General features: G+C 37.7%; 1 protein-coding gene and 1 pseudogene across 14 annotated transcripts in view; one reads left to right on the top strand and one right to left on the bottom strand.

Annotated features, from left to right (window-relative positions):
* Positions 1 to 22965, top strand: part of ATE1 (arginyltransferase 1) — a 218334-nt gene that overhangs the window by 4348 nt on the left and 191021 nt on the right. For 10 of the 14 annotated variants that reach the window (XR_012498369.2, XR_012498368.2, XR_012498370.2 and 7 more), the window contains exons 3-8: positions 979 to 1041; positions 6782 to 6885; positions 8636 to 8875; positions 11341 to 11564; positions 13437 to 13565; positions 14478 to 14606. Coding sequence is in view for 7 of the 14 variants with exons in the window: in XM_019752925.3 (XP_019608484.3) it covers positions 979 to 1041; positions 6782 to 6885; positions 8636 to 8875; positions 11341 to 11564; positions 13437 to 13565; positions 14478 to 14606 (889 nt within the window). In the remaining 7 variants the exon portion in view is untranslated. The remainder of the gene's footprint in view (positions 1 to 978; positions 1042 to 6781; positions 6886 to 8635; positions 8876 to 11340; positions 11565 to 13436; positions 13566 to 14477; positions 14607 to 22965) is intronic. The other 4 variants (XM_074338964.2, XM_019752927.3, XM_019752928.3 and 1 more) reach the window with 2 other exon arrangements.
* LOC141572757 (PDZ and LIM domain protein 1 pseudogene) lies at positions 4244 to 6565 on the bottom strand (annotated as a pseudogene).

Consider the following 22965-nt stretch of genomic DNA (forward strand, 5'->3'; position numbering starts at 1 on the left):
GGCTTTAGGAGGGGACAGATTTAGGATACAGTTTAGAAGTAGAATGCTTTCTTACAGGATATAGAGCTGCATTAGTGGGAGGAGTCCAAGGTGACCCCCAGGTTCCTGGCTTGAGAACTGAACTCGTGTGTGTTTGGGCTGCCATAACAAAATACCACAGATTGGGCACCTTAAACAACAAAAATTTGTTTTCTCACAGTCCTGGAGGCTGAAAGTCCACAGTCAGGGTGTCCACAGTTTTGGTTTCTTCTGAGACCTCTCCTTGGCTTGCACATGGCTGTCTTCTGCCTTTGTCCTCACGTGGTACTTTCTCTTTGGGTGTGTATCCCTGCTGTCTCTTTATGTGTCCAATTTCCTTATCTTATAAGCCCACCATCACATTGGATTAAAGCTCATCTTAACAGCTTCATTTTAACCCTGTCACCTCTTTAAAGGCCGTATCTCCAAATAGAGTCACATTCTGAGGGCTAGGGATTAGGGCTTCGGCATATGAATTTGGGGGGACAAAATTCAGCCCAGAATGTCACGGTTCTGCCATTAACTGAGCTCCAGAAAGCATGGAAAGGATCAGGTTGGTTTGGGTGTACTTTGTGCTTGTACACATGGAATCCCCAAATGTGGGTATCATAGCAGCGGACATTGGTCCCACAGCATCCTGGGCAGTTTTCTGTGCGTGTGGTTTTGAGGATTGGTGGCAGGTCAGGCATGGGAGGGATTGCAGATGCTGAAGGGAGGGTGACTGAGGTGCTTAACGTTGGGGTACACAGGTAAAGGTTTAGCAGAGGAAAAGCTGGCCTGTGGTCCTTGGTATACCCACGTGGCAAGATTGCTTAGCTTCGGAAGAGTAACTAAAGCTAAACGGGTTTTTACACTATTGATTAGATTTTTACTCTAATTAAGTTTGTGTTTCTATACTAATCTACTTTGGTGCATATGAGAAATGTGTAAGAAATTAACAAAACTATTTTATAATTTTAGAAGCGGGAAATATGTATACAAACCCGTCATGAATCAAACATGTTGTCCTCAATACACAATAAGGTAAGAATTTTGATTAATGGAAAGAAGATCTATACCATGTTTCCCCGAAAATAAGACCTACCCTGAAAATAAGCCCCAGTTAAGATCGTCAGCCAGATGGACGCATTTAGTATATTATGACGATTTTCCAGAAGAAGATGACACGACTGTATTTGAATAAATGTAGATTATTGTACATGAAAAAAATAAGATATCCCCTGAAAATATGCCCTATGTGTCTTTTGGAGCAAAAATTAATGTAAGATCTGGTTTTATTTTCGGGGAAACATAGTGTAAGACCTGGTCTTATTTTCGGGGAAACACGGTAATATGAAGATTGTGCATAATGTTTTAGTAGAATCTTGCTTTTTTTTAAAATTAATTTTCATTCTAGGTAGACATTCTTTATAGGAAAAAAGCAAATGAGTTATGTTTTTTCTATGTACTGATGATGCTATGTTCACGTGCTGATCAATAGCTTTTAGTAATGTTTAATTGGTTCACACCTAAATATGTGAAAAAATACCCTCTTTATTTGGCAGTCTAGTCAGTGACACCATGAGATATTGCAGAAATATTGCTAAATACTCATATTACTTTTAGACATCAGATTTCCATAAGTTTCAGGTTGGGCTTTCCCTAGTCTGGCATGTTACTTGACACTGTGCTTACATTCAATGCTATCAGCTCCTGGAGGGCGAGGAAGAAGAGGGCTGACGTGTATTCAGAGACCAGTTTTCTTCATTGGAAAACAAAAAGGCTATTTTCCCACAAAGTGTCTGGTTAATTTTTCATAATCTTTTGGGTTCACTCTCTGCCCCCTACATCCCACCTTAACGGAAAGATTTTCCCTTCATTTTTGATCAAAGGCCGTCTTCCTCTTCTCCCTCATTGTCCTCCTCTCCGCTTCCCCTTCTGGTAGAAATCAGGGAAAGTACGTTAACATTGTGACGCATTTGTCTGTCTCCAGTTTCAGCGCATGCGTACGTAGACGTACGTGCTCTAAATAACAAAAGCAAACACAGTTATAGCCATCACTTTTTGGCTCATCCTCACAGCTATCTCCTTTAGCTGTTCTTAATTTGTCTTTAGGTGTCAGACTGTTTTGAGAATTTGATAAATGTTACAGACCCTCTGCAACAAAACAAGGGAAGGGGCATATAGATAAAACTATGTAACATTTTACGTATTAATTTTAGAATGGTCACAGACTCCCAGAGTTCCACTGATTTCTGGTTCAGACGCCTTTCTCTTATCTAACTGGTCATAGGACTGGAACAATAAAGAGAAAAGGTGGATCTCTGCTTTGCTGCACCATTTCATTTATTTTACAAAGAATACAATGACAGAGTAGCTGTGCTGTCCTCTGGCAGCTTTGGTGGTTATGAAGCATTCATTTTCATTCAAAGGCAGAGGTCATTTCCTTTCAGATAGCAATTTATTTTTGGATGATGCCCCGGATTCTGTTCAAATAAGTCTGAAATTGAGTGGCCTGAACCCTGAGCATCTCTAACCAGAAAAGGCCAGTTTCAGTGGGTTAAAGAAAAAGATAATGTATCTATAATTTATTGGGTGCCTATCACATACAAAGCACTGTTTCAGGTAAATTGTTTTTGTGAAAAGGGATTTAATTAACATTGCAAAACAAAGTAATTATAAAATGTGAATTGTTTTTCTTTACACAACTTTATTATATGTATTGATCCATATTATGGGCTCATTTTGCGTAGTTACTCTTGGTGATTTTGACCTGTTTACTGCAGTAGTTATAATAAGACCTAATGTAAAGCCAAGGCGGTTACAGCCTACAATTTAGTTTCTTGTTAGGGAGACATTAGGGGCTGCTCAGTATGTGAGTATAAATGAGGATGAACTTCCTGGCTATGATTTTTTTTTCTCTTCAGTTTTTATTTTTTATCAGAATTATATATGCTAATAATTTAAAGAATGAAATAGCTCCATAAAGCTTATTTTATGAAATAACAATCCCCTGAACCCCCATCCCATTTTCTGTTTACCAGTACGGTCACTTTCAAATCTTTGATTTTTTTTTTGGCTTTCCATCTCCCTATCTTTAAGAAACATGCTTATGTAATTGTAATACTTGATTTTTGTTTTGTTTCCCCAGTATCTCTGGGCTTCTCTCTTTGAAAGATAAGGATTTAACTTTGTTTTACCCCTAATTTCCCTGTCACATTCAAGCTCCTTTTTGTCCTCATCCTCAGCTTCCCATCTTAGAAGAGTTGCAATCTTGGATAGATGTAGTCATGTCATTGTGACCGTGTAATACACTGCCCAGCCGAGCCATGGAGTATGTTGATTACTTTTTCTTTATTGCACAAGTTTTTGCTTTCTCTGGAGTTGACCGTTATCTTTTTGTTTGCATAGTCTTCGATGTGCCTATCACGAGTTTATTTTGAAATGCTCCCCCAGTTGTGTAAATTTCCTCTTGGTGTGTTTAGATGCTTCTTTTGTGGCGTCTTCTGACCAGCTGTGATCTGGACAGATTGTCTTTATACTTGACACATCACTATCATCTTGGGATCTCTTTTTACTGTCATCTTGGGGATTCTTGTTGGCTCTCGAGATGGATTTCCCGTCTTCCTGTCTCCTCTCCCCACTTTCTTAGATTATTCCATCTTTTTAGTAAAGCACATCTAATAGCTTCCTGAGACAAAGTGCATGAGAGGTAAACTTTCTGAGTCTTTGTGTATCTGAAAATGTTTTAATCCACTATTCAACTTAAACAGTTTGAGTATAGAAGTGTAGCTTGGAAATAATTTTCCTGTAGAATTTTGAAGGGTTTGCTCCACTGTTGTCCTATTACTGTTGAGAAGTCCAGTAGTGTTCTGATTGTATTAATAGATCCATTGTCCGAAAAGGGTTCTCTTTGTAAGTTTTTTTTGTCTTGAATGTTCTTCTGTTTCATAATATGCTTGGTGAGGTGTCTGTTTTCATCCATTACCTATGGACTTGAGGCTCCCTTCTTATCTGGGAGGTCCTCCCATCACATCGTTCAGTTCATGGATATTTTTTGTATTATGTGGTGATCTTCTCCCTCTATTTTTTTTCTTCTCTTCTACGGTATAATGCCTTTATTTAGATACTGGATCTTTGAGACTGGTCCTCTAATTCTTTTTGGTTTTTCATCTTTTTCTTGCTGAATCTTTATTTTTAATTTTTTTTTAGAGTCTATAAATTTGTTGAGTAAAAGCTAAATCAATGTCAGACACATTCAATTTGGTTTGGTTCAAATTTGGCTGATGTCCATTGCAGCAGAGATGAACCGAGGTGAGAAGACACTGTGATGCTGGCATGTCGATACTGAACAGAACAGTCTTCCATTAATTATAAAAGCAGGCCTCACACAGCAGTGTGAGCCAGTCAGCAAAGGCGGGGAAAGCAATGTTTAATGAGCAGGGATAAACCCAAAGTGAGCAAGAACTTCCAAGAGAGGAGAGGGCCAGAGCTTTTAGAGGACAGGTTACAACAGGCTGGTTGGAGAACAGTGTTTGTGCAGATCTGCTGGTTCACTTGGGGAACAAACATGGTGATCATATCGTAGCCTTTGGGAGGCGTGACCTGCCCCCCGGCGTGCTTTTCACAGTCGATTTGATCTTCCGCAAAGAAATGGTCCTTCTGTTTCTGGTTTGTGCCACAGTTGGTACACACATAACACTCAGGGTGGCGGTGATGGTCCCACAGCTTCACAAACACACCAAGAATGCCGGTGCCACATTGTCACACATGGGCAACTTCTGCGCATTTCCAGTAGATGCAGCCACTTTGGTGATCGGAGCCTTAACACTTCTGAATCCTGAGGCCTCGCTGGGATCCGCTTTCTCCTCAAACTCCAGGATTTCCTGCAAAACCAGAAATGAAGTGGACTGTTTTGGGGGTTCATTTAACTCCTGTTTCTGTAGCATCTTGTAAACTTCAGATTCCTTGTTGATGACCAGTCCGCTTGAAGGCTGAGAATCCTCTAAGACTGCCTTTGTCCCTGGTCCCCTGGCTGCTGGCTTTGACTCCAAGGTGCTATTGAAGTTGGAGCTGTTTCCAGAGGAGTAGAGGCCGGAGGGGTTGTTGTACTGGTTTGTGGTGACGCTGGGGCAGAGCTGGGACAGGCCAGGCGGTGAAGGGCCTGGTGCTCCGGCTGTGAGCGCTTCCTATGTATGTGCAGGGCCTCTTGCTGTTCGGAGGCTAAATTCACTTGTATGGGTGACATTTCCTTTCCTCTGTCACCAGAGGAGGCCAGACTTTATGTTCAGATCTGGCTACCGTGAAAATCATGTTGTCTGTGTTTCCCTTGATTTTGTTCAGAGCTTCCAGTGTGTCATATTGCTGGTATTTTCCCCATCAGTGGCTGTGATTACATCTCCAGTACATAAATTAGCGATAGTAACTTTGCCCCCGAGAGTGACCCGGGAAATGGCGACAAGCTGCTCGAGGTCCTTGCCCCCCACAAGGTGAAGCCCCGGGGCACTGGGCCCTGGAGCACTGTTTGTTGGGTGGTTACGGTGAGACTGTGGTGAGCAGTGACCCACGGGAGTGGACGCTACAGGACGCTGCGCTCCTGGGAAGCTGTAGGAGAAAGAGCCTCTTTTTGCTGAATCTTTTAGGAGCTTTCCTCATCTTTATTTTCCAAGTCTTCTATTTCATTTTTTATTTCTTCTATTTTTACTTGTCGGGTTTTTTGGTGCTTGGACTTTCCTTTTTTTTTTTTTTTTTTTTGTAACATTCTACGGTTATAATAATAGCTTAAGAGAAATAAGAGCCGAGGAGATATGTGTGTGTGTGTGTGTGTACATACGCACACACATATATATTTTAGGTTTTCTTCTTCCTGCATACTCTATATCCATCCTTTGAGTTACTTTCTCCTGTTTTTTGGCACCTGTCTTTTTTGTAGGCCACCTCAAGTGTCTGGTGATTCCAACTTCCCAGTGTCCCACTGGAAATTCTGTGTACTTGGGTGGCTCTTGTTTACTGTGGGCTTTGTGTAGGGTGATCTGGCCGGGCTGTTTTGTTGGGGAATCCCTAATGTTAGTAATTTTAGGTCTGGTCATATTCTGGAGAGAAGGTGCCTGCGGGTGTTCCGGGCTGGGTTGGGGAAGTGGGTTTGAGGGCTCAGCATTCAGTGTATAGACTTTCCTTAAGCTTCCTTTTTCCAGTATAGTTTCATTGCTTTCAGTTGTGCTTGTATTCCTCATGTAAGAGGCTTTGTTTTTCACTCTTTCCTAAAAGTTTGCAGTTTTCTGCTGGATTAAGTAGAGTGTTGTTATCTATGCAGAATCAGGGAGGGCATTTGACATCTAACTGCTTCTGAAACACGTTTTTGAGGCATCTTCATATTTTTAGACCCACCTTCTTGCATATCTCCTCAGATATCAGGTATCGCCAATCCCTGAGTCCTTCATGGGTAATGTAGAGAAGATTGGGTATCTTTTGGCTTTTCTCACTGTTGCGTTAGGATTCAACTTTCTTTGGTCTCCCAAGTCAGTTACCACTTGTACATCTGCTTTCCAGCTTCCAACAGTTCTCTCATTCTCTTTTTCCTAGTGCTTTATGTCTTTTTCTCTTCTTCTAATCCTTTAACTAGTTTTAGTAAGATTTGGGATGGGGTTAGAAGCTACGTAAACCCTGTCTTTATCTGGAAATCCCAGGCCTGAGCCTTGCTTCATTGTACCGGATACTATCCATAACTGATTTCATTTCTTAAAAGTGTGAGTTCACTTTTTAAATACTTATTTTGTTTTCCTAGGTGCCGATCATTACAGTTCCAGCCATCAAAATCTCACAAGAAGGTTTTGAAAAAAATGGTGAAATTTCTGGCTAAAGGGGAAATCTCCAAAGGAAATTGTGAGGGTAAGATGAGATGGGGATCTAAAAACTAATCACTTTAAAATGATGTATCTTTCCAAGGTTCTCACTTTCAGTCATTTCTTAAGTTAAGTAGGGGAAAAGGGGTCCTTACTCCAATCAGGTGCTATTACTATGGTGAGGACGATCACCGTTAGGACTGCTGGTACTATTACCACGGGCCCTAAATCGGGGATGTGGGGAATATATGCCAGGGAGAGTCTAGATGGGGGATTATTATCTTAAAGATGTTGTGATGTCCTGGAGTTTATTGAAATTTTAATTTTCACTATGCTTTGACAACTCTTATCTTACTTGATCCTAATAATATCCTTATGAAGTAACTAGAAAGTGGTATTATCTCTGGAGATACAGATCTCACATGCGGTTTACACCAGATTGCACAATCACTTTTACTGCAGAGTAAAGCTCCAAGTTTCTGTGTTTGAGTAAGTCTTACTTCAGTAAATTATGTTGCCCAAAATTCTGTTTCTTACTTGTCTGATAAATTTTGGATTGTGAGTGAATTTCCTAAAAGATGATGACTGATGTTTAATTAACATTGGTTATAGATATGTTGCATTTCATTTTCAGTGTTTTCAGTGTTGTTACTTTAAAAGAAAACTTTTCTTGTAGGCAGTGCCTAAATACATGCACATGTGAATCGGGACTGCCACCCATTGTTAGAGCTCTTGCTCTGGGCAGCCATAGGAAATGCCTAGTCCTCGGAGCCTCCTGCCCGAGTCTTAGCTTGTTAATTCATTCTCCGAGTGTGTTCTGAATGCCTACAATGTCCCAGTCCCTGTTTTAAACACTGGAGAGACAGTGGCCAGAGAGACAGGTAAGTTCTTTGCCCTCATGCACTGGTCCTTAACAGACCAGGATTTAGGACAATTTGGAGCAGACTTGGCAGAGCTGGGACAGCAGGAAGGCTCACGGTCAGAGTTCAGGGACCGTTCAGAATTCTGCAGCTCGATTACTATTGTCAGTAGCAGAGTCTTGGAGGTTAAAAAGATCTTGTTGGTTAGTCAATATAAAATTTTCAGTGTCTGGGAATCATGTTCTGAGTTTCAAAAATTAATATTCAGATAAGCTTTGAGGATGCTGTTTATTTGTTAATTGGTAGTTGCTTGTCTTTTTATGTAGGTTTTATGTCGGTTCTTTATTTGACTTATTATAGTCTTCTGAATTATTTATGCCTGCAACTTAATTCATAGGAGTGATGTGTTTACTCATTAGGGTAAAGGCCAGCAGCAGTTAGAAAGTCACCAAAAGGCAGTGACTAAACGAATGGTAGAAGTCTGTTTCCTTTCTCATACGGCAGCCACTGTGGGCGTTCCAGGTTGGCCTTCAGCTCTGCCCCCCGCCCCCACCCCCAGCCATTCTGGGTTCTCTTCAACATGATTTCCAAGGTCTTCTTGTTTTCCTAATCTAGCCTATGGGGAGGAGAAAGGGTGGAAGGTCAAGGTCACAAATTTCCTTTAAAACAAGTAAGGCAAAATTGGACATACCAGTGTGGTTCTATTTCTTTGGTGGCAGCGTGGTCACAACTTGCAGAGGGACGGGCAGTGCATGCCGTTGCTTTGGTGCCAGAGTCTTAACTGCAGTGCTGTTACTGTGGAAGGTGGGAGAATAGATTTGGTGGACACAAAATAGTTTCTGTGACATTGGATTAAAGGGGCATGTTTTTTACTTTATGTATCTTAATTGTGTCAGATGGTCTGGCTGATGGCCTTTGATGTTTTCTGATTTGTAGATGAGCCTATGGAGCCCACCATGGAGGACGCCGTTGCTGGGGATGTTGCGTTAATAAATAAATTGGATATACAGTGTGACCTCAAAACGCTCCAAGAGAGCTTAGAGAGTGAAGAGAAGAAAGGAAGAAGTGCAAAGAAAGCAGAATCTAATGAATTAATTCAGTCACAACATACAGAAGAGAAATTGGGCACCGGTGAACCATCACATTCCGTTGAAGTGCATACAGTTCCTAAGCCAGGTAGTGAAAGTTTGTTATTAAAGTCGTATGAAATGATTTTCTTTGTGCTAGAGATACTACCCCAGGGCCCTCTCATCCACTGAAAAAATGAATTACTCATGAAATCTGTAAAATGGATTGCTGTTTTATACAACTTACCATTACCTGGATTTAGGTGGACAAATCACATCTTTCTTTAGGACTGCAGTGTTTAAAAGGCCTGAACTAACGGCCTTATTATCCCTGAATACAGACATTTCAAAAGAGTTCCATTTCTTCTTACTATCTTAGGGCCCTAGAGGTTTGAGAATCAAATTTTTGTCAGTGAAAAGATGTGCCAAACATTTTTATTTTTGGTGTTAAGTGAGACAAATGAAATTTTAAGCTATTATGTCCAAAATAGACATTGTAAAATTCTTCAATTTTTCATTAGATTTTTTTTTTTGTAATCATAATAAATTTTAGTTTAAAAATTTTCAGATTTTAATACTTCACCTTTAATGAGGTAACAGTTTTTTCTATATTCACTTATAAAAGAATGGGGTTTAAAAATATATTCAACATTAAATGGGTTTATTATATGTGTGTGTACAGGTGCATGTGTCTGTATGTGACCCTTTTAAAATTATTTCATAAAATGTCAATTTGGATGGTTATTATGCTTCAGTTCTTGAATTCGTTTTTATAGTTATTTATACAAAATGATCCAAGGAAGAGATTTTTAGTGCAATATTAGTTTTTCTTGTCTAAATTACATTGCATGTTAAAGCACAAAAAGTTTTCTGTTTGCATTTTTATTGAATAGTTTTGTTTTTTTTTCACGTAAGGCTTTCATGGCATTTAAATTGGTGTTGGTCTGAGATGTCATCCTAATAAGAACAATCCAGTAAAATATTTTGAATGATTTAGAGAATTTCTTTCAACTTTTACTGTCTTGAGTGATAGGGTCAGTTCTTTTAATTTTAAAAATTATTGATAGTGTATCAAACTTAGAAAGCCATTTTTGAGAGAGACAAATATAGACTGAATATTACAATGAGCTTCCATGTACACTCGCCTCCTCTGAAACAACTAACTCACGGTGACCACTCTTGTTTCATGTATACGTTTCTCCCTTCCAGTATTATATTGAAGCAAATTCATTATTCATCTTACATTTCAGAATGTATCTGTAAACGATAACTTTAGAAAAACATATTCACAATACTATTATTACACCTAAATAAAATTCCTTAATGTTACTGAATATTCAGTGTTTAGTTTTCAATATTTAAACATTTGCATTAGCTCCCACTTTTTTATTTGCAATTTGCTTGTTTAAGAAACTGGGTTGTTTGTTCTGGGCTGTTGGTCCTATTCTCTGCATTTGCCCAGTAACATCTGCAGTGCAGTTTAACTGCCTATAAATTGATAGTTGATCTGAAGTCTTTATCAGGTTTCAGGATTAAGTTGCTTTTTTTGCTTTTTGGAGGGGGCTAAATCTTAATCAGATTTGGGTTCAAATTTTTTACCTGAGGATGGATGGGTGAGGTTACTTCTTGAGTGGTGGGATGTTCTTTCAGGAGACACAGAATGTCTGGGTGCCTCTCTTTTTGTTAATGTTAAAAGCCATGGATGCTCAATGCTTAAATTCATTGATCTATTAGATATTCTAATTCTGTTATTCATTCTTCATTCACTGGCCGGAATACTTCTATAAAGAGAACCGTCCCCTCATCTGCTTTTTTCCCCATAAGAACTTGTAGCAAAGGCAGGATAAATTCTTGTATTTTATTTTGCATTCTTCAAAATAACATCTTCTAACGGACCAGTTCATTTTGGGGGGTGGGTAGCATGGTGAACGTGTGGATCTAAACACATTCGCTGTGTTGTAGTTCTTTGCTCCTGTGGGAGCTTGTCTAAGTTGCCTTCTGAGGACTTCTGATGCAGTCGTCATCATCTTGATGGCTCCCTTGCTATCTGGGATGACGTGGTTCTCCTGGATCATCTTGTACAGTCATTTCTCCAAGGAGTCCTGGTTGCTTTTAGTTGGAAATGCTATTTGGAGATCACCAGCTAGACTAGAGGCTATTATTGCTACTGGCTTGCCTTGTTTTCTATGCCTTTTCGGTGAACAGACTTAACGGACCATGAAGTCGTATTGATATTTCCAGTTTAAATTCAGGACTATACTATTTGTACCTTTTTTGTTGTTGTTATTGGTTTCTATTTACAAAGGCAGAGAAGTGGGTGAATATTTTTTTGAGATTTTCAACAATAAGAGCTGCCTGAAAAGTTCTGTGCCTACTTACTTTCTTTGGCATTTCCTGCTTCTGCGGTGGAATTTTAAGATCAACTTAGAGCTCTGCACCAGGAGCCTCTGAAATTTCTACCCCAAATCTAACCTAACAGTGGAACTCTTTGGACTTTGTAGAATCTTTCAGACTTTTGAAAAAAACACGTCTAGAGCCAATGTGATTGGTCTAATGTTTTAAATCTCTTTTTAGGCAAAGGGGCAGATTTGAGTAAGCCTCCATGTCGAAAAGCAAAGGAAATTCGGAAAGAAAGGAAAAGGTTAAAACTCATGCAGCAGAACCCAGCTGGAGAATTTGAGGGTTTCCAGGCTCATCCAGAACCTTTGTTCCCACCAAAGGCTAAATCCAACCAGCCCAAATCACTTGAAGATTTAATTTTTGAATCTTTACCAGAGAATGCATCACACAAGTTAGAGGTATTTTGGAAGATATATATATTTTTGGTTTGTTTTAGTTTTTGCTTTTTGTTGAGTACTATGTATGTTTTCATTTGTGGTTATACTAATCTGTTGATATGTTACTGTTTAAATAATGGGAAATTAAAATGAGTTGGGATGGAGTAGCATTTGTATTTATTTACTAAGTCAGCTGCTACTTGAGAGAAACTTTTTTAAAGATGAAAACAATAGGCAGTTTGACTAAAGTTACGCAAATAGTTCCAAGTTTAGCTAATTATGATGTATAAGGCACTCTGGCTTTTTGTATCCCTTGACTGAAATTCAGTAAAGTGAAAAAGAAAAAATATTATTTAAATTTCATTTTTGGCAGTTTTTGTTTAGATAGGAAAAAATAATCACTGTTTTATCTATTCTAATACTCTGATCTTAATCAAAGCAACAGGTAGTATGAGGTAGATATGCAAGCCAGGAGTTAGGAATTAACTACACAGCACTAAGCTGTGCTCCTATAAACGTCTCGCATTAATTTCCCCAAACCAATTTAGACATAATATGAATACTTTTAGAGTATTCCTATTATTTTTCCCAAACTGATTTACATTCCAGATTAAGTCTAGATTTTTCAGTATTTAGTTGGTATTTATAAATTTTTTCTAAAACATTAGCCATAATTATTTTATTATATTCTCATACCTGATTAGTAACTGGTGAGTCTTTGAATTTATAGCTTGATATCATCTAAGAACATCACTTATCACTAGAGACTTGATATTAAAAATTCACTTCAACACATCTGAACCTTAGGATAATATATATTATCAGAAATAAGTTTTAACAACTTTGACTATTATAATTCCTTGGCTACTCTGATTTTGGTTTTTACTTTCTCCTTCCCAAATTGTAAAGTGAATTAACACGCTACTTACAATATTTTGTGAGGAGTTCTTCTATATTTGGATCATAAAAGTAATGTATTTAGGGCACCAGGCACACGAACAGTTCTACAGTCAGTAGTCAGCCTTTACTTTTTTAGGGTAATGGTACCCAGGATGGATAGAGGTTTATTGTCCACTGGGTGTCACTCTTTCTTCACAGAAGAATTACTTCTCAAGGCAAACACGAAAAGTTTCCAAGTATGCGTTTTTATTATATTCCATTTCACTTTCTGTTTTATTATTCTGTTTTGCTAACACATTTTAATTGGTTAGTAAATAATTAATGTTAAAATAAATGTTGGCCGTTGTGTGCAGTTACTGTTTTTAAGTCACCCTCATTTCACATATGAGTAAAGTAAGGCACAGAGGCTTAATTTATATACTTGACCAAGATGGTGACATTAAGATTTGAGTAAAGGAAATCTGACTCAAGAGTCTTCATTCTTAATTATGCTATGAAATAGGAACCCTTTGTTGTCTTTTATACTTAAAAAAAAAAAGTTGTTAAGTTTAGCATTAGTAATAACACATGAAAGAGTGTCCAAAGCATATATTCACATTTTTAGCCTTTCTGACTGATTTATTGAAGGTGAGTTGCACACAACTAAGAATAGAGAGTATTTAATTTGTGTTTGTATCTTGAGCGCTAGACGTGTTCTGTCATTTTACAATGAGGCAGGCTTACATAATTTGGTCATAGAATCTAAGTGGTCTTAGAATTTACACAGAATCTCTGCCTTCATAATGAATCTGTAAGTTGGAGAAATAACTTTATTTATTTATTTACTTGTTGATTTTAGCCTTAAAGTATTATATGTTTATGCTTTAACAATTGTATTGACACTTCTGGTTCTTTTTTGGTGGGAATTGCTGTTAATGCGTATTCCATGGGATAAATAAATGAATTAATTAACTAATAAATGAATTAATAAATGTTTTTTAACTCCTTCTGAAGGTGAGGGTGGTGAGATCATCTCCACCAAGTTCTCAGTTCAAAGCCACAATGCTGGAGTCGTACCAGGTCTATAAACGTTACCAGATGGTTATTCACAAGCACCCACCTGATAAGCCAACTGTAAGCCAGGTCAGCAGGCCAAGTGTAATTTTTCTGTGCAAACGGAACTTTCCCTTCCACTTGATATCACTGTATGAATTCTTGGTTTATTTGTGATACATTTTGTTTATATTTAGTTTGCAGCCTATCTGCAAAGAGATAGGTCTGTGGATGAATGGACATTCTGAAAGTGCAAATTTTACCTAGTGCCGTGTTAAGTACCAGTCATTTATGATTTCAAAGTGGGAAAGTAACACATAAAATGAATCACCTTTATCTGAAGTCACTGTGTTTAGATGCATTTATCTAAAACTAATAAGTAGAGCTCTAAGTAAAAATATTTGTGAGAAAAAAGCCAAAAAATATTATTTTTTGTGGTAGGCATACTTTGCGCAACATATGCTTTATCCTCATGATAAAGTCATGTGTAGAAAGCGTTGATAACAGCCAACTTACTCTGTTGCTGTACTACGCATACACAACTGAGTGGAACTAGAAAAATAAGACAGGATGCTGTAACAGGAGTCCTCATTTGCTTGTGTCTTTATAAGCCAAATCACCCAGGAAAAGTCTGGAAGGGCAAAAAGCTTAAAACACTGAATGTGTTTAGTGGCGACAAAAGTAGTGGCCATTACCATTAGCAACAATATTGACTAGGGTATGCAGAAAACCACAATAGGTAGGGAGAGAAAAAACCAAAAGAAAAGAAAAATAAATTATCTTGGCCCTCGTGGGTTACAATTTTCATAAATATTAGTATAAAGTTAGTGCCTCAGACTCTGCCAGTCTGCCCATTCCAGGGTTTATTCATTTCATGAAAAATTCCAGTGCTGAGCTTTGGAAGTGGATTTGCGAAGATCTTCCTCTAGCCTCACCTTCAGAAGCATATCATCAGGTAGAAGTGTTTCAATAGCATTTGCTTGTATTTTCCTTGCTCTGAAGGTGAGGTTAGTACCTGTCTCCTTTGAGGACCCAGAGTTCAAGTCGTCCTTCAGCCAGTCATTTTCTTTATATGTCAAGTATCAAATGGCCATACACCAGGATCCGCCTGATGAATGTGGGAAGACTGAGGTACCTTTCGTTAATCGTTTTTTCCTATGTTGATGAGGTTGTCTGTGAAGAAGCATAATAACTTTTTTTTTTTTTTAAACTTTTTTTATTTTTTTTTTTATTTTTATTTAATTAGTTTCAGGTGCACAAGACAAAGCAAAAGCAAAACTTAGACATTTATCATTTATATCCCTCACACTGTGTGAACCCCCCTCCCCCCCATAATAACTTTCTTAATGCCATTTGTTTTTATGTTAAGTGGAGTGTATATTGCTCTCTACTTTCAGTGTGTATTACTGAATATCTGTGAGAACGAGTCATATTTGTGAGCATTTTAAATCCTCAAAAATAAGGCTATGTTCTTATTCAGGGTTCTGCCCAGGAACCTGAGCGTGGTGTGTTTATGTGTGAAGTCCCTGGGCTGAGTCAGCAGACGGCACTGAGTGCTCCTTCCGGGTCAGCCTTCATGTGGCCGCACAAGGAAGAGGTTCTGTCTTCAAGGGATTGATAATCAAATGGGAAAGACAGACAAGTAAACAAACATATCTTAAGAAGCAAGTGAGGAAGAATTCAATGTGTTGAGATGATATAACAAGTATTTATCGAGGGTCTTTGTTTTTTAGGCTGGAGATATGTAGAACAAGAAGAGGTTGCATAGTTATCACTGTGGGACATGATGTGTTGGAAGAAAGATACCCACAGATGCGGAAGAATTAAAGTTTTGATTGTTGGTTTTTCTTTTTTTCAAGAATGTGTTAGCTTAAAAGAGATGATTAATGAGGCAGGAGTTAATGCTGCAGGTGTCCTAAGGGAGGGCTGACTCTGGTCTCCCAGAGCCTTGCTAGTTCAGGTTGGTGTGCAGGCCAGCAGCCTCCGGAATGCAGACTCTCAGGCCCCAGCTCAGACCTCCCGAATCCCAATCCGCATTTTGCACTTGGATTCATGTGCTTGGAGAAGTGCTTCCCCACGCAGCTGTGGCTGACGGCCTTGACAGAGAGAGGATTGCCAAGGACAAGAAGCTCCCTTGGATATTCTCAGGGCTCCTGTTCCTTTCTGAACATTTCTCCTTCCTGCTCCCCTGGAGTTCTGGCTTTGTGTCTGCTTGCTTACCAGGTGTGGATAGTTGGGCCAAAACACACTGACATGACCCAGTATGTTTACGGGGTGAAGTAAAGATCACTTTTCCAGGACTTTTAGGCATCAGGCGTCTGTGGAGTCCATAGCTGCAGACTTAGTTCATTGCTAAAGGTGTTCACAGTGTAATTAGGAAGACAGACAGGTACGTAAGGCCAGTGCTGTTAGAGTTAGTGGATTATCACAGAAAGCCAGCTTAGTGTGGGACTGGAGGTGACATCTGAGCCAAGTCCGAAAAGAGGAGTGAGTGTTTGCAGGCCAAAAAGGGAAAAGAGCAATCTCAGCAACAGGACTATATGTAAGAAGTACAAGGTGTCACCTGTGGAACATTCTTGCTTAGGAAATTGAACTTGAATCTATAAGCTTCTAAATATAATCAGTTCACAAAATATATGAGGGACAAAAGAATATATTAATCTGACAACTGGGCAATTCTGTAAGTCATGACCTCGTTTTCTTTAAATACATAATAAACACTTTAAAAACAGGGAAATCTCTAAATTGAAAATTAAAAACTTGAAAATATATATAACTAATACCATAACCACTCTCGGCAAACTTAACAGTAATTATACATCTCATACCCAATCAAGTAGTACATGTTCCGTTTTCTTTAGTTGTCTTAAACATGTCTTTTTACTGTTTGTTTGAATCAGGATCCATGTAAGGTCTGTACACATCACATTTGGTTGACGTGCTCTTAAACATCTTTTAATTTAGAACAGATTTCCCTGTTGTGTTTGGTAGCATTTTTTAAATAAACTAAGTCATTTATCTTGGAATTAATTTTGTTTCCCTCTATTGATTCTTTTTGAAAATATAAGTAGTACGTATGTGGTGTCTATGTGTGGAGGTGTGAGAGAGATATGTTTCTCTCTGTATATGTTTTTCTTGCGTGTACGTATATGCGTATTCGTCTGCGGCCATCATGTGATCACATGCCTCACCCAAGAGCTCAGGTGCAGGAGGATCCTTATTTCCACTGCATGTTTGAAGAAGAGTGGAGTGGGTTTCACAATCTCCACAATCCTGCCTGGTACTGAATGTTACTTTGGTGGCAGGGTTGTGTGGGAGGTTTTTATTCACGAGTGATGAGACTTGAGGCAGAGCCCAGGTGAGGTGTGATGGAACTTTATGAGCAGGGCCTCTGATCTTCTCTAGGTGAGGTGATTCAATTTGGGGCTCATTAACAGGGAATTTGAAGCCTGTGAGCTGCCCGGGCGATATTTCTGTGTAAGAAGGTCACTGCTCCAGATGAGGTCTTTCAGCTGCTGTGTTTCCACACTAGAAATGCTTCCTTTGCTTGGCAAACCATTGCTTACAGATAGAGAGTAAATACACTGTATGTGGGGCGGGCTCCCTAGAGAAACTGGTTTGGATATACTACTTTGCTTCCCAGTCTTGAAGTGTGGCATTTTATATTGAAGGAACCTAAGTCTTGTCATAGAGTACAAAAGTGGTTTCGCCTGGTACGTGTCTACAGTTTTCTACGTGAATAAATAAATGGCCAGTGTTCCTGTACTCAGAAGCATAAAGAAAAGCCAAAAAAGTTCTCCTTTGGCAAATGTAAGTGTTCTCCTGACTGATGTAGGGTTCCATGTGGCAGCACACTGTGCTGTGGTTTTGTTAATATAATGGGCAAAACTAGTTTAATTATATTCAAGAGTATACATTTTTTGCTCTTGTAAAACATTTAAATAATAGTTAGTTTACTAACTTGGGGAGTTGAAACATATCAGTGCATAAAATCCATTTTGACTCTCCTGGTAATTGTAAAATAATAACTTAAAAACCACGAAAACTAGGTTATTTTTTGAGAGAGTTGATGAGAAGATAAATAAATATAGATTGCTATGATACCAAAATGGCAAGTCAGTTCTTTTAACTAACATCTTTAGAAAAGTAGCACATAATTAAAGATAGTGAGATTGTGTAGGACTTCATAAATTACTGCAGTATGTTTGTTTCCGTTACTGTTTTCAATCGTGCAGGTAGACACCACATTTTCAGAAAGTAATACAATGTAAATAAAATAAAACGAGTGTTTTGTGACCTACCTTTTGTATAATAGAACATAAAACCAGCATTTAAGAATCTTTGCTTTTGAAAATACCAGTAATTCCATATGACATAAATGGGGGATTTTAGCTGAAATTTTATTGATGTGATATTATAGAACATACCATTATCTAATAATATTTATTAGTGCCACTGGTTCCTTAGAATAATTAAAATTGATCTCAGCGCTTTTAAACTGTGAAAAACAAAACTGTAGTCATAATCTCAGTATTGCATCACACTTTTGAGGCATTGACTAAATTGTTTTCCAGATTTTATTATAGACTTTCAAACAAAAAGGAAAATGGAAAGAATAGTATGCTGATCACTTGTACACCCATCACCTAGATTTAATAATGGTTAGTATTTTCATCATTTTTGCATGTGAATCATTTTATTTTACATTACACATTATGGCATTTTACTCCTAACTTCGTTAGCATACAGATACTTTTGAGAAGTAAGATGTCTGGTCATTATTTATATTTTCTCATTAAAAAAATAGTTTCCAATTTAGGTGCATGTGTTAAATTTAGTTATATTTTATATGTTTGTTTTTTTAAATTCTAGAACAGCTTCCATTTTTAATTATTTTTTGTGATACTGACTTCTTTTCCTTAACTTTGTATTTTGAAACTTTTGAAATTTATGAACAGAAAAGTTGAAAGAATACAATGAACACCCATAAAGTGTTCACTAAGGCTAATCAGTTGTTAACTTTGTCCGATTTGCTTTATCTTTTTTTTTTTTACTGGAACCATTTGTTAGTTGTGTATAACACTTCACTTGTAAATACTAACCATGCTTTTCCTAAGAAAAAGTATACTCCTACATAACCACAATAGTTATCATTCCTAAAAAATTAACAAACTCTGTTAGTTACACCAAAAATATCTTTTAAAGCTTAAAAAACAAATGATCCAGTCAAAGTTTATGCATTGCGTGAACTATTACGTTTATGCTGTTTTTAGATGGCTGTTAACTTTCTTTAATCTTTTTTGATTTTTTTCTTTCTTATGCCTGAAATAATTCAAGAGGCCAGTTGTCTTTACAGACTGTCCTATATTCAGAATTTGAGTGTTTCCTAGTGATTAGATTCAGCTTCAATGTTTTTAGGTGTAGGGGATGTGTACTTTAAAAAAATATTTTTATTAAGTGTAGTGTTTCATACAGAAACACACATAGTGTTCAGATAGGTGAATTTTCATGAATTGAGCTCATTCTTGTAACCAGAGCTCTCAGATCAAGAAATTGACTACTCCTAGCCTTTTCCAATCACTACCAGTAAGTACTCTCTTGACTTGTGAGACTATAGAAGTTTTGCCTGTTATACTTTATGTAAGTGCAAGCATATATGTGTCTCTTGCTTGTGGTTTCTTTCGCTCAACATTGTTACTCCAGTTCATCATCATTTCACATTGCATGGATTGTTGAATCTCGTATAGTGTTCTACTTAAGGAATGTACCATAATTTCTCCATTTCTACTGCTGATGGGAATTTGAGGCTACTGTGAATAGTGCTGCATGCATACATATTTGTACATGTCTTTTGGTAAACATATGAGCACATTTCTGTTGGGTGTACACCTAGGACAGAATTGCTGTGTCATACAGTGTGCAGATGTCCAGCTTTTGGTCATTGCCACAGTTTTCTCTAGGTTGTGTCAGTTTTTTTTTTTTTTTTTTGTTCTGCTGTATCATGTCAGGCAGCAGGTAATGTCAGCTTGTCCGTTATTTGTGATGCTTTAGTCTGCCCACTTGGTTGGATGGCAGCCACCAGATCTCTTTATTAAGTAACATTTTCACCTTTGTAATTAGATTTTTCAAATTATGAAGGCATGTTATACCCGTATTATTTAAAAATAATCTGTGGGGTGATATTTTTGAGATAGTTTGAATAATTTTCCCAACAACCTGTCATCTAATTGTTTTATCATCATTTGATGTTCCTTGCCTGAATCAATTGTGGGAAGGTGGAAGGAACTGCAAAATGGTGATTGATCTAATCGTACTATTTTCTTCTACATTTGTTATCCTGAATTGCTTATCTTATATAAAAAGGAGCTTTATCTGCAGTCACCACCCTCCCCCTCATCTTTTTTTTTTCCCTTTTGGTATCACTATTGATGGGCTCATGGGTTTAAAAGTTTTCTTTATAGTCCGTTGCCATCATTTCTTTTTAATACTTCAATTGTCCCAAGTTTGGCCAGTAGGATTCCCTTCAAGCAAGCGTCTATGTTCTTTTGATATGACCCCATTAGTCTTTATTCTTTTTATCTGGCACAAGATGTTCCAGATTAGTGTCATATTTTTCTTCCAGATTTGGGATCAGTTTTTTCTCTAAGGATTCCTAGTTTCTTGTAGTGGAGAATGGTGTTTTTGTGGCTAAATCAGGATGCTAGTTAGGCTTATTACTAACTCAGTAGTGCATGACACTGGCTTTTGAATGTCCAGGCCAGTTGTCTTACAGAATGTCCCACATTCCGTGTTTGTTTGCACCTTTCTTCCTTTGCTACCCACATTTCTTGTAGACTCATAATTAAGTTTAGTCTTTATCAGATTCAGGTTAAATAATTTGGGGAAATGTGTTTCATCAGTGATTTTGTGTATATCATATTATGTCAGAAGATACATATTCGTGGGTTGTCTCAGTAATGGTGATGCTGAATTTGACCACCATGTTTAGTTGGTGACCTCCAGAGCTCTTCCTGGTAAGGCTAAAAAGATTTTCCATTTGCGATTAGCAGGTAATCTGTGGTCCCTCAGCACAGATGAAGATCCCTTTCCTCAACAACCTCTCATCTCATGGATTTAGTATCTACTGATGGTCTTTGGAGCAATCATTTCACTGGTGGTTGTGGAACAGTGATTTGTTTAGATTTTTTTTTTTTTAAAAACACACATTTATTAATAGCCATTCTTTGTTTGAAAAGAAAGGCCGGGGGAGGTTTTCCAAATCAGCTAAGTATGAACTACAGTTTCTCCTAAGAAGGCAAGGTAAATGCTGAATTCTTTCCCTTTAATTACAAATTTTACAGTAGGGAGTTGGTGGCAAATAGTATCCCCCCTGTTTCTTACTATCACTGCAAAAGTCAAGGATTTGTTGTTGTTGTTGTTTAGTACTTTATAATCACAGTCGTTATTCTCTGATGATCAGATTGTCCTGAATTTGGCCAGGGCAGGATCCTTCAGGACGTTTCCTCTGTCCTTTTAATGGGCTCCTCTTAATCCTGAGAGCCTTCCTGCTTTCTGGAACAGAGAGGTACCTCAGTCTCATCTAGTGCTTTTCCTAGCTTGGTATTGGAACGAACCTGTCAGCGTTTTTCTAAGAAGCCTTGGTTCCTTATAATGGCGATTAAATTTAAAGAGCAAGACTGGTTGGGTAGTATGAGTTTATGTTGATATTTTCAATTCAAATTTAATCTTGTGGTGTTGTCTTAACTTTTCTGATTTTATATTTGTTTCTTTTTGTGTGTTTCTTGGTCACATTAGCATATTTATGAATTTGCTTTATGTTCTGATATACGTAAAATAGACTCAATGTTACAGTATCATTACAATATTAATAACAGTACTAATGACGACTGATGAGTGACGTTTATTATTATTTTGTGATTCTTTTTTGCCCCTAGAGCATATCCCACTGAGATGTTCCATCAGAATACTATGTTCAGAAGTCATGTGGAATAATTTTTTTCTTTTATATGGTTATGCTGCTAAATTGACTTATGTTCACTTATTTCAGTTTGTTTTCAATTTTGGGATTTGCTTTTAAACTTAATTTTAGTTTATTAATAGGTAATACATTTATGTGGTTGGAAAGTCAAAACTGTATAAAAAGAAAGACACTCAGAGAGGTCTCCTTTCCATATCTCCTCCACCCTCTTCCCTGCCCTCTGTTTAAAATCGTTTTGATCATTGTCTGGTTTTTCCTTCTGGGGGTTTTGTTTGTTTTTGCAAAAATAAGTAAATATGTATGCTTAATCTTACTTTTACTCCTGTCTTAAACCAAGAGAAACACTCTGTGTGCACTCTTTGGTACCCCTTTTCCCTGAAATCATATCCTAGGGATTCCTCTCATACATCATAGAGCTCTTCCTCATTTTTTGTGTTTTATTCAGTCACATATTGTCCCATGAGTGGACATACTGTAGTTCATAAAAGCAATCTCCCATTAATGGACATTGGGGCTGTTTGTAACCTTTTGCTGTTACAGATGGTATAATTTTGTCATTTTTGTTTGGTGAAGGCATACGTTTATGGTTGATTTCACATCGTACGTCAAAGCGCAGACGTTCATTTAAATTTGCTGTATATGCCCAATTCCACCCATAGATGTCATACCCCTTGTACTTCAGGATGGTATGTGAGGTCTTCTCCACGGCATTCCCAACAGGCTGTGGTATCAAACTTGGTTTTTTGACAATGCGTGAGAAACGTTTGCCTGATTAATTTTTAAATTATTGAAAAGATTTTATGAAGACGTGTCTTATTTTGGATAACTTCTATGATCATAGGTGGAAATGTTTAGAAAGAATTTTGTTTTACGTTTCTACTTTGTGTAGTTTTATGAAACAGGTAAGAGACTGATAAACAGTAGCAATCTGAGGGGTGATGCAGGTGACAGTACAGTTTGTTACATCCCTCATAACTAGGCATGTTATTAACAATGTAAGTTATGAGGTTTAGAAACTAACAAACAGCGTCTTTAATGAGTCATAACATTTTTCTCAGTGAGGATATGAACCTGCCCTGTTAAATTTAGTGACTGAATCCAGGTAATTGCTTTGGTAAAATATTTAAGCAGCGAGAAATTCGACCTTGTCCAGCTGGTTCATAAAAATGTTCTATTTGCACTACAGAAGTCGGCTTACAGTGTGCCCTCTTCCCCTCTGTAGGACACAGTATGAGGTGATTTTGCATATATGTTATGTATATACTATCATAGTTGTGTTTTTATAGAATGAAAGAAATTTGTTTTACATTTTAGGAATATATATTCCTATCCCGCCTTTTTTTGTGAGGTTCCTGAAGTATAGTTGGGGAAGATAGAAAGTAAGCTTGGCTTGAGTGATTTGCTTTTAAGTCACTGTGTGGTCTGTTGGGGTGTGTCCAGTGTCAAGCAGGGAGGGTTCTCTGGTGGCATCATTGGTGTGTACCCCTCTTTGTTGCCCACGACCCTTGGGGC

This window comes from Rhinolophus sinicus, chromosome 15 (assembly GCF_057876585.1).
Source record: "Rhinolophus sinicus isolate RSI-liver-muscle chromosome 15, RSI-T2T, whole genome shotgun sequence".
Lineage (NCBI taxonomy): Eukaryota > Metazoa > Chordata > Mammalia > Chiroptera > Rhinolophidae > Rhinolophus > Rhinolophus sinicus.